The sequence below is a fragment of the Mytilus trossulus genome, chromosome 10 (genome assembly GCF_036588685.1).
Source record: "Mytilus trossulus isolate FHL-02 chromosome 10, PNRI_Mtr1.1.1.hap1, whole genome shotgun sequence".
NCBI classification, from domain to species: domain Eukaryota; kingdom Metazoa; phylum Mollusca; class Bivalvia; order Mytilida; family Mytilidae; genus Mytilus; species Mytilus trossulus.
In genome coordinates this window covers 4,276,109-4,288,669 of record NC_086382.1, presented here as the reverse complement: position 1 = coordinate 4,288,669, position 12,561 = coordinate 4,276,109, and the positions used below count along the sequence as shown (strand labels likewise).

The window sequence follows — 12,561 nt, the reverse complement described above, 5'->3', positions numbered from 1 at the left end:
GAATTGTAAAACTATAAAAAGATCAAGATCAAGATCAAGATCTATCAACTCTCAGACCAATCGGGCAACTTGTTGTTGGGTTGCTGCCCCTGAATTGGTAATTTTAGAAAACTTTGCAGCTTTTGGTTTTTATCTTGAATATTATAGATAGAGATAACTGTAAACAGCAATAATGTAAAGGGAAGTAAGAGCTATAAATAAGTCAACATGACAAAAGTGGTCAATTGATGCCTTAAGAAGTTATTGCCCTTTAAAGTCAATCTTTTTTATAAATTTTTCATTTTTTTTATAAATTTTACAAAATATTTTCCACCGTCACTTCTAGGCCAATTTTATTATAGGTAGAGATAATTGTAAGTAGCAAGATTGTACAGTAAAGTAAGATCTACAAACGCATTATCAACACCAAAACACAAATTTGTCATGAATCCTTCTGTGTCCTTTGCTTAATATGCATATAGACAAGGGTATTCGACACAGGCTCTTTAGAGCCTCTAGTTTATTATTATTTTTATTACTTTTTCTTTTATTATATATAAATATGGCCTAAAGAAAGATGAATGTCTAGAATTTGCAACCATATGAGATTATTTTTTCATGAATGAATCCGGAGTGAAATAAACTAGTCAGGTTGAAATTTTAAAATATACACCATTTAGAAAAGGCTACATCTTTTTTTATTTTATTTTTTATTAAAAACGAAGGAATATTAGAAAGGCCTTTTGTTATGTATTGTACAAACATTTTAAAGAAGCTGTTGCACATGTCCTACTGTTTTACATATTGTCAAAAGGTCAGGTATTTAGTTTGTGTCTTAAAATGCGTCATTTGTACAACCAGTGACGACTTTTTCTATAAAATATTGAAAAGAACTAAAAACAATATCTCTGTGGAAAGACTTTCTTTTTATTTATTGTGTTTATTCTGATGAATTTTTTTTTTACTTTTTATTCTTGCGCAGCATTATTGTTTTAATAAGATGTCACTTTGAAATTTGATATGTAATATCGAAAAAGAAAATTCAGAATAGTTATGCTTTTCTAATAATAGTTAGCAACGGTAACAGGCTTGTCGCTTGATATGCAAGACATGCATTTTATGTTCATAAGACACATCAGTGAAGCTCAGATAAAATTGTTAGGATCAATAGTTAAACTCAAATCAACAATTGAAAAAATAAAGAGCACAAAAAAACGAAAATTCTTTATCATTGTGCCAATTTATCAGGTGACGAAAACCTTTCGGGTTCAAATGATTTACAGACACAAGGTTTACCCAAAGGTATCAAATATTGCTTGTACTGTACCACTAGGAGCACAAGTCAAACAGCAAAAATACATACCTAATTTTGGTTCAAACTCAAAATATGTACTCGACATATAATTTGTTACAGCAGACTCGTGTTTGATATTCATCAGTCAAGGCAGCTAGATTGTCAAATATAAAAAAGTATAATATTGAAAAACCGTAAGAACCGAAAATGCCAAAAAGTTTGAAAAAAAAACGGCACTCAATAAAATCAAATGTCACGGAGAAAAATACTAAACCATAACATGCTTCATCTATATCATGCGCTGTTTACATACGTGTTTTTTGTATTAATGTTTTTGCCATGTTTGCGGTTATCGATGCTTACACTGTTTTATTTTCAGATAAAAGGAAAGTTGTCTTTAATTGTCATGATCCTGAACCAACTTGTGCCTGTAGTATACAACAGTACTGCAGACATCCAAACTGTTACTATAGTAAGCTGCTTTTCTTTTTTTAGTAATTCAAAGTCTGACTTTTTTAAGCTTTAAACCATTCTTATAAATATCTTTTGGTTATCACTAATCTAAGAGGTCCTCATAGATATGCTAACGATTATTAGAGATTTACGGAAAGTCTCAGATCCGACTGTTGACACCGACTCCGACAGGTAAAATGAAGGGGGTCATCTCAAAATAGAAAACAATACTTAATAATTAGTTTTTCAAGAAAAAAATTGCTAGTAACAATTTAACAAGATTTTACACAAGGATTTAATTTTTCAAATAAGGTTTGTCTTCTGTTAAAAAATCCTGCACAAGTCTCCACAATCAGACTTAGTTTTTGTCTTGGGTGCCTCCACAAAGTACCCATCACTTTATAATTTTTAATTCTAATAGAATATTCTGCAATAACTATGTTAAGTTTTCTACTCTTGCGTTTCTGGTGATCTGGTTTTCTAGTAATTTGTTGTCGCGTAAATTGCGTAATTACGGGATGCCGATAAGAATAGATTTTATCTCCCAACAGCACACATTATTCTGGAAAATTTAGCGGTGCATTGGCTTCAATTTGTCTCATCATCCTATACTTCTGCGCATCATTTTGGTGGCCAACAAATCCGCTTTCAACATAGCAAAAGATTACTCCCTAACCTTGATGCTCATTTTATTTTTGTATCTGTGAAACAGGAAAATGTTAAGACCAGAAAGCAGGATATGTTTATCTTTTTTGTAATTTTTTTTTGAGACGACCCCTGAAATTTGTGCTGTCAGAATCGGAGTCAACAGTCGAATCCGAGACTTTCCGTAAATCTCTATTATTGTATTTCCATAGCTAAAGATATCTAAATTTTAAAGAAATACCAAAGATTTGCATGCACTTTCCAAGATAGCAGTTATAAGCAAAGTTTGCATAACTGTTTTATAGGGATTTGTCCAGTTTTGAGATATTGTTTTTTTTTAAACATTTTCGCCCATTGTAAATGCTGTCAAATGATTGTTTTATACCTACATAGGTTTGTCGATATCGTTCATATATACATTATAACTGAACGATGTACCAGTCTACACACATTTTCAATAAACACGAAGGTTCATAGTTCGACAAAAAACATTATAGTAAAAAGAAAAAAAAATGCAATTAAAAGCAATGCATTTATTATTCTATTTTCAGAAAAGAGTGCTGATTTAACCTGTAATGCTAATAATGAATGTCTAAGTCCAATGACATGTAAAAGTGGGACTTGTCAATGTGCTTTGGATCAGTATTGGACAGGTTCTACTTGTTCTGCAGGTATTTAGTCCTATTATTTACATATGTAAATATAACGTACGTAATAAACTATATAACTGACAAATGCTTATGTTTACTAGAATAATAATACAATTCCTGATGATTTCTAGATTTCGTATAAATGTTTGTGTTTCATATACCTGCACCTTTTTTTTCAAAGACAAACAATCAAGTGTCGATTATAATGCCACTTATTCACATAAAACGATGAAAGTCAGTATACTTTCATTGCTTTTAATATAAGCTATTCACAAATACACATTTGTGAATCAATCACTATAACTAAGTGTATTGTTATTTAGCTATTCTATGTTAATACTGTAGGTTGCTTTGCTTGGTATTATATAGTGCAGACCTACTAAAATGAGATGTGTAATACATATTGTCGATTGATTGCATAGGATTTCTGACATTTGTATTAATCAAAATCATACATATACAGTCAAGTGGCAAACAAAAATGAATAACTTTAACTTTCAAAAGAATTTAAATTACTCATGGTCAGAAATTATTTAGTCGCCTTTTTCTCTTTTGATACATTTATTTTCAACCAACTTGCATTCAATTAATATCTTCCAATCTAAAAAGTTGCTACTTGCCTTGAATACACTTTCAAACATGGCGATTACTCTTTATTTGGGACTGTGTGACTTTTATCTAAATGCAATTTGTGTGCTTTTTATATCGTGCCGATCTGATCTGTTGACTCAAACTGAATTTTACAGTTTGCTATCACGTTGTACTCGTGTCAACTGTTGTTGAAGGTTAAGGAATTTGTTCCATGCTAACAAATATGCTGAATCCTACTTAATTCACCCTGTGCCAGTTACGAGCCTTTAATTCAGTTGTCATTTTTTACATTTTTTAATTCGGTTTTAAATCTATATAAAGTGCCAATGGGGCGAGTCACCTTATTAAAGTTTTCATATAGTTTAGAATATGAAAGATTCTTGGGTCGACGAAAGTCTACAGAAAAGAGATTCGGAAGAAAACCGACAATTATTGTCAATTTATATTGCATTTGATCACTTCACTACGTGCGGTTTAAAATTAAAAATGGTAGCATACGCTATAAATTTATTATTTTGGGATTTCATAAGGCATATTTCGTTAATAGTGACAAACAAAAAGGTAAAATATGCTACACAGAAGAACAAGTGGTCAGTATGCTGGAGTTTCTTATCGACAATATATTTGTTGAGTTTGGAGGTAGACTTTTCCAACAAATTGTCGGCATTCCTATGGGAACAAACTGTGCGCCTCCTCTTACCGACCTCTTCTTATTTTCATATGAATCGGAGTTCCTCCAGACACTTGTCAAAAACAAGAGGATCAAAGAAGCCAGATTATTTAATTTCACTTTCAGATATATTGATGATGTTCTTTCCATAAACAATCCGAACTTTTCTGATTGGGTTCCATTGATATATCCCCCAGGAACCAGAGATTAAAGAAACAACAGACACCGCTTCCTCCGCCTCATTTTTAGACTTATATCTCGAATTTGACTTACAAAGTCATCTCAGTACCAGAATCTATGACAAACGAGACGATTTTATTTTTGAAATTATAAATTTCCCTCACCTTAGTAGCAACATACCAACTTCACCTGCATATGGGATATATATTTCCCAACTTATTCGATAGTCAAGAGCTTTCAGCTCCTACTCAGACTTGTAAAACGTCATCAGTGTCTGAGTAGAAAGTTGATGAACCAGGGGTATGTCAAAGAACGTCTCGTCCTTTTTCTCAAAAAGTTCATCGGAAGGTACCAAGGCCTTGTTGATAAATATTCCGTATCAACTTCTCAAATAATACACGATGGTCTTGATGTATAGATTCTGCGTACTGATGTTGTTTATCATCTTTACAACATGTTTTACTGTTCTTTTATTTGTCTTTGTTCGTCAATGTGTGTGAATTGGCTTTAATGTTTTGGTGGTTTGTTTTGTATATGCGACTCTTTGTAATTCTTTTGTTCTTATTACGTGACTCTGTACTTAAAATATCCCGTCAGTATTGTTTTGTTCTATTATATGTCATTATGATATATTTCTATTATGAATTACTATATACGTTGAACCAGAAACGTCAAAATCATTCAATCGCGTAGTGGAATTAACTATTTTTGGATTCTCATAAATTCTACCTATAACTTTTGGACTAGTTTAAATCTCGGTCTATTTCTGCAATTTGTTCTTACATACTTTTGATTTTTTAACTCTGTATGCTTACATTGCCTATGTAAATTTTAAAACTGTTTGTATGCAGATTGAACGACAAATTTATGTGACGTATACAAATTTTATGACGTAAGACACTCAAGTCAATCCATGTGTTCGTAAATAGATGTTTTTTTGCTCTGTTAAATTGTCCCTTTTAAAATTGTTATGCGATGATGACTGATGTACCCATATTTTGACTATTTTATTAATTGTGACTGTTTATTTAACGCAGCATGTAAATATAACGGAATTTGATGAGACTGTTATTAAAGAGTTTTTGGTACGTTTTGTTATTTGATTTTGTCATGTGATAATGGACTTTCCGTATTGATTTTCCTCTGAGTTCAGTATTTTTGTGATTTTACTTTTTACAATCTCAGTAATAATATGCAAGCGATACAGAAGGTGAACAACTTGAATGTATGTCTCAGTCAGTGGGGCTCTCTTATTTTTTCATTGAGAAACAATAATGGTTACATTAGAATCATTGGGACAGTTTTAAGAACAAAACTTTTCATTAAAGAGTACTTATAATTTGATATTATGTTTAGAAAAAAGTGTGAATGGGACATGTACTGCTAACATAGAATGTGCTCCTATACTGACTTGTTCAAGTGGTCGTTGTCAATGTTCTACAAATCAGTATTGGACCGGATCAGCTTGTGCTGCACGTAAGTGTTATGTTAATTTATAGGTTATTGCAATTTTCGTATTATGTTCTTCATCTGTGTCATTAATTGTATATCAACACTTACAAACGAACTAACACACAAACAGGTCAACGTACGGTGTTTAACAATTGGCCTGCTTGTACATACTCATTTTAACATTGCCAATTTTTCAATTTTGATCAGAATAAGAACAACAAAAAATAACAGAATGTCAAACATAATTGATTAATGTAAGGTACATTATGTTGGTTTTTTTTTCACAGAAAAGAGTGTTTCTGTAAAATGTAGCGCTAATAATGAGTGTCTAAGACCAATGACGTGTGCAGGTGGAACATGTGAATGTGCTATAAATCAGCGTTGGACAGGATCGACTTGTGTTGCACGTAAGATGTATCGTCATGTATCATTTATGATAAAAACTGATGGTTCACATTTGATGATAATGCACCAATACTTTCACAGTTATTGGCATGTGTTAATTTTTTAATATTTAAAAAAAAGATCAGAGAATTCAAAAGAGGAAAGTGTCAAAAAGCAAACGACCGAATGCACAACGCCACTAATTTCTCTTCAACGCAGCAAAAACAATCCCACAACAAAATTTATAGAACAAACAAGACTTAAAAAGATAATAAGTTTCTGACTTAGGACAGGTCTCAATATGCGGCGGGACTAAACAGTTCTTTTTAAAAAACTTTACCCTCCTCTAAACTTTGGGCAAATGTGAAACAAACAAAAACACAGCAAGGCGCATATTAAAACCTGATTTAACAATTTCAGAACTATACTCAGTTACTAACACATCACCTTCAGACCTCAATCAAATTATCGAATTATTATATCTTCACTACATGAGGTGTTTTATGCATCCAATCGCAGGATTACATTTTATGTTTGTTTCAGGCTAATAACTAAATGTACTTATGGTACACGTCTTCCTTTATATTATATTTGTCCTCAGTGTTTGGTGTTCCAACAAGCGTCAGTCTTAGTACGGCAAGCAGAAGTATTCTGATATCATGGAATAAGCCGGTTGACTCAAAAAGTACCATCATAGGATATCGTGTACGGGTCCTCGTAAATCATGAGTGCGTAGTAGAAATACTCCTTGTTTGTAGTACTGGGTGTACCAATGTGGTTAGTATTTATAATAATTAGTAAAGCTTAAGATGTCTTTGTTAAACAACCATTTTAGGAAAAAAGACCAGATCATCACCTTTGGTTCCGTATTTGTCTCACACAGAGTTCTACCATCGCGATTCATCATTATTGTGTTCAAATGAAACATTTGAAATATCATTTTTTTTACCTGTTTGTTCTATTGTAAAAGTTCAAAGTTCGTATCTAATGAATCTATACAGCCTGTCAAAAACTTTTTTTTTCATAATGTTCTGATCTTGCAATAGTTACAGGACTACAAGACAAACACTTCTGCTTTGATTTTAGATGATACAACATATGTGCTCTGCAGAAAAAAGACAGATTCGAGAAAATAGAAGAAATACCGAACTGATGGAACCAATGTCGTATGAAATAAACCAATTACTACCATATACAGCTTATAACGTGTGGTTAAATGCGATAAATGACGCTGGTAATGGTAACAGGAGTGTATCATTAGTAACAACTGATTCCGAAGGTATCTGTTTTGGCAAAATTACTGTATTTATTGTAGTCAGAACGTCCCGAAACATAATAGAATAAACTTAAAAGATAAATTTCGGCTGATGTCTTCATATTGGATTTGATTATTTCCAAATGTTTCATCTGAAGGAATTCATGTGTAATAATTTTATTTTATATACTTTGTTGACAGTTCCCGAAAAGCCGCTTAATGTAGCTGCTTCCGTTATTAGTTCAAGTGAAATAAAAGTAAGATGGAAACTACCAGGTCCAAAACCAGGGATGACTACATATTATATCAAAGTTTATGAAATGGTAATAAATGCTCAACCAGTATTTCTAAGAGGAGAAAATGTAACTGGTAGGTATGTTTTGCTACTCATTTCAAGTCAGCGGTTCTGAAATGACCTAAATCGTGTGATTACAAATAATATCGGTTAACGGGAAAATAATCGGGACCAAAACCGTTTAAATTCTAAGTTTCCTGAGAGAGAAAAAGTTAAGCTGATACTTTTAGTAAAGTGTGACTCTTGTTCAGATTTTGACTGACAAAATGTCACGACTTACCCTACGCCTTAATCTTTTTAAGCTTCTCAATGATATATTTTGTTGTGTAATAGAAATAAAGGACATTGGAAAAAGTTCCGAACTGCAATACATTTAAAAAAAGGTGATACCCATAAAAACTGATAAACCCAATTGCTGAAAACGTGAACTAAATGTCATTTTCTGACATTTTACAAAACCAGCTCAACCTTCCACTTTTACGACAGTTCTTTTTATATAGTTCCTTTATACTGACAAGTTTTGGTGAGCAACTCATACAGACTTAATAGTTTAATATATAATAACTGAGACCCATCAGTCAAAACTGTGTAGACATACATCAAAGTCATACAATACAACTAACTAAAAATTTACACCAAAAAAGTAAAGCAAGTAGTAAATACTCATCATAGATGTCAAAACCAAAATCATGTACGCCAGACCCGCGTATTTGTCATTCGTAGGATATACTTTACATAGTGTACACATTTTCGATAAAGTGTACAATATACAGTAAAAATCATGTTTGTCAAAATCGCACCTCAGGACACACCTGTATAAAGAATAGATTGAAGAGGCAAAATCTGGTAGCAGGGTGCCTAAGTTACGCGAGTCACGTCAAAAATCATTGAATAAAAAGAAACATAATTTCATTAAAACAAATAACGGGGACTAAAAGAAAAAAAAGAAACACACCTTCAATGAAGAATGCATTGATAGTGTGTCATCATAATTTTCTTGGTTTAAATCGTAGAAATAAAAGTTGTATATTTACACGCTATAAATTGACCCTGCGGTTGTCAACAATGAGCTTACTTCAATTCTGTATATCGAAAAATCTTATAGATGTTAAAGTTGCTAGCATTATTGAATTGCCATGTACTAAAGGTAAATGAATATACTCTTATAATGTTAAACATTAACGTTAAAGTTATCGTCTATAAATAAAGGCAACAGTAGTATACCGCTGTTCAAAACTCATAAATCCATGGACAAAAAATAAAAATCGGGGTAACAAACCAAAACCGGGCGAAACGCATTAAATATAAGAGGAGAACAAAGACACAACATCGAAACGCAACACACACAGAAACGGACTAAGCATCAGACAAAACACCACGAGAATAACAAATATAACATGAAAACCAAATACATGAATTTGGGATAGACAAGTACCGTGTCACGTCTATCTCAATATATCAAAAATAAGAGAAAACACAAACGACTCAACGTTAAAATGCAACACACAGAGAAACGAACAATAATATAACAATGACCATCTTCCTGACTTGGTACAGGACACTTTTAAAGGGGAATAAAAGTGGTGGGTTGAACCTGGTTTTATGGCATGCCAAACCTCGCACTTTAATGGCAAAGTTAAATATAACATTGAAATGACAACATAATATTACAGGACTACAATACAAAATAAATAGGAGAACATATTAGACAAAGAAAAACATGATTAATAGATAACAAAAAGCATCAGGTTTAAAATTCAATACGCCAAAAACGCGCCTTGTCCACACAAGACTCACCAGTGACGCCCAGATATAAAAGATCGAAAGTGAAAAAAGTACAAAGTTGTACAGCACTGAAGATCAAAAGTTGAAAAGGTTTCGCCAAATACGGCATTGTTTGTATGCCCGGGATAAGAACATTCTTATTATATAGAACAATTCATGCTATTGCAAACAGTAAATTTTATCAAATGAATATGAAAGGGATATACACAAAGAAACTGAAGTATTAACTAATTACAGAAAACTAAACCTGAATACATAACGCCTAGATATAAAAGATCGAACGTGAAAAAGGTACAAAGTTGTACAGCACTGAAGATCAAAAGTTGAAAAGGTTTCGCCAAATACGGCATTGTTTTTATGCCCGGGATAAGAACATTCTTATTATATAGAACAATTCATGCTATTGCAAACAGTAAATTTTATCAAATGAATATGAAAGGGATATACACAAAGAAACTGAAGTATTAACTAATTACAGAAAACTAAACCTGAATACATAACGCCTAGATATAAAAGATCGAACGTGAAAAAGGTACAAAGTTGTACAGCACTGAAGATCAATGGTTGAAAAGGTTTTGACAAATACAGCATTGTTTTTATGCACGGGATAAGAACATCCTTATTATATAGAACACTTAATGCTATTGCAAACAGTAAATTTTAACAAATGAATATGAAAGAGGTATACAACTTTAGTGCTATAGTTCTTGAAAGTATGATAAATTAGACACTCGAAAATATCTAGATAAGAAGTATATAAATGTAAGATGGACACACAACAAATCCGAAATGTGTACCCCATTTCAATCTACAAAATAATAATATATTAAGAGACAAACAACAGTTCCTGTTTTATTATTAGTTTTTTTTTAGCGGAGGTTTAGCAAATTGGAAACTTTTTCAAAATATCCATTATTTATATTCTTTTACTATTTATTATTGTACATGATACTAAGTAAAGTGTCAACACAACTGTGAACAAAATTTTTGGTAAGCAGAGAAGTTCTTTTAATTTGCGGGTTTGAAAAGTGAGAAGCATAAGAATAACAGGACGTGATATTATCTTATAAACTTTGTTATTTCAAGGTTTTGATAAGCAGATCGCTGAGTTTTCTGGACTAGATGCATTTTGGAATTATACGTTTACGGTAGTTGGTACGACAGATAAAGGCAGCAGTGAAGAGTCGGATATGTCAGCTATAGTAACAACATATCAAGATGGTACATATACATTTCAATTCAAAATTCTTCAAAAATATATATCTGACATCGACCATTAATAATTTAAAACTGTATTTTTGTCTACAGTAGACATAATATTCTTCATTATATTTATACACAATACACTCATCAGTATTTAAAAGCTTACATTATAAATATCTACACAAGTAACAGTTCAAATAAATTAATATATACTGATATGATGTACCATTCATTTTTTGTTGTTGAAACGATATTTAACTTTAATTTATAAGTGAGGAACCTCAACAGCTCTCCGTTATCTCTCCCTTTTGATTTTACTTGTATAAGTTTAATTATATAAAAAAATTGTTAACATTTAGTTTTTCTAGTTTGTTTCTAACATTTCAGCATATAAAGAATATATATTTGAGTTTTGACTATATATCATGTACATTGTTTCATTTTCTTATTTATCATTATTGTAAATGTGAAGAATATTTGTGTATGAAGCTCAATAATGTACACACCTTTTGAAATTTATGACATGATTCTTGGTTTCAAGCTAGAACGCTATCTGCGATTGTTTTTATTAAAAAAATGCTTTCACAGCTCCTGGAAAAGTGACGAATTTTGTAATAAAAAGACCATCAACTTCATCGACAACAATGGAAGTTTCCTGGTCTATACCATTATTAAAAGACAGAAACAGTATCATTATGGAGTATAAGATAAACCATAACATCAGTGAGGTATGTGTTTTATATTGATTTTATTATTTTATGCATTACAATGTTAGAGGATAACGATCCAAAGGATTTCATTTAAATGAAATGTTTATATAATTGCTTCTAATGTATTTTCTTTTAATAAGAACCTGCATATTTTAGAACAAATGATAAATTCTAAATTACAATGCAATTTTAATGATGCTTTGAGTACAAGTTAATGAGTATGAAATGAATTTTACTATAAAAGATATCATTTAAGCATTATCTACGGTGTATATAGAAGTTTTCAAAGTAGATAAGGTTCAGGCAAAAACTCTCAATTTTTTTAAAAGTTATATAATTTTAGACATTTTTGACCTACATGTAAAACATCACCGAAGATAAATAAATTCATTGTCGAAACAGATATATGATGCATAAAAACTGGTACCGTTATAGTGCTAAAACTAATAAGAAGCCTAATAATCAATTAGATTGTTTGTGTTTTCATTCCCTTCTACTTGCTTCTTTCAAAGAGACAAACCAAGGAAACAAATATAAATTGAGGAAATCGCTTGAATATGCTCTAGGTAAAAAATAAATAATTCGAAACCAAAGATATATGCAATATAAGGTCGATATTCTACCGAGTCCTTCCCCAGTTTTGCGCCGAGTACGAAAAGATTATATTTTTATGACATTGAATGACATAATATTGTTTTTATTCTACAACTTTAATTAATACATTGATAGCCAGTTGCATTCTAACCACGTTTAATGAGCTGATAAAAACAAAGAAAAAACAAAACATAGTCAATGTCCGGAAGTAGAAATGTTGATGAAAGAAATATATTGATTAATTTTCAATTTTTCAAAACTTTTAAACTAGAAAATTTCAATCTTACAATATCAGCATTTTATGCCAATGCCGAAAGTAGTCGGGATAAAAAGATCTTTTCAATTCGTTTGATTGACAAAGGTTGATTTCTAGACCTACCTTTCTGACATTACCTCATAATTTAGTTTTTTTGCTAATACT

General features: G+C 31.4%; 1 protein-coding gene across 1 annotated transcript; it reads left to right on the top strand.

Moving 5' to 3' along the window:
• The first annotated feature begins 1,853 nt into the window (after positions 1-1,853).
• Positions 1,854-12,290, top strand: LOC134686620 (phosphatidylinositol phosphatase PTPRQ-like). Its single transcript, XM_063546296.1, has 11 exons — positions 1,854-1,918; positions 2,497-2,555; positions 2,923-3,042; positions 5,819-5,938; positions 6,202-6,321; positions 6,900-7,075; positions 7,385-7,577; positions 7,755-7,922; positions 10,720-10,854; positions 11,425-11,564; positions 12,276-12,290. The coding sequence occupies exons 1-11, from the start codon at positions 1,854-1,856 to the stop codon at positions 12,288-12,290; spliced, it is 1,311 nt and encodes a 436-aa protein (XP_063402366.1).
• Positions 12,291-12,561: the final 271 nt, after the last annotated feature.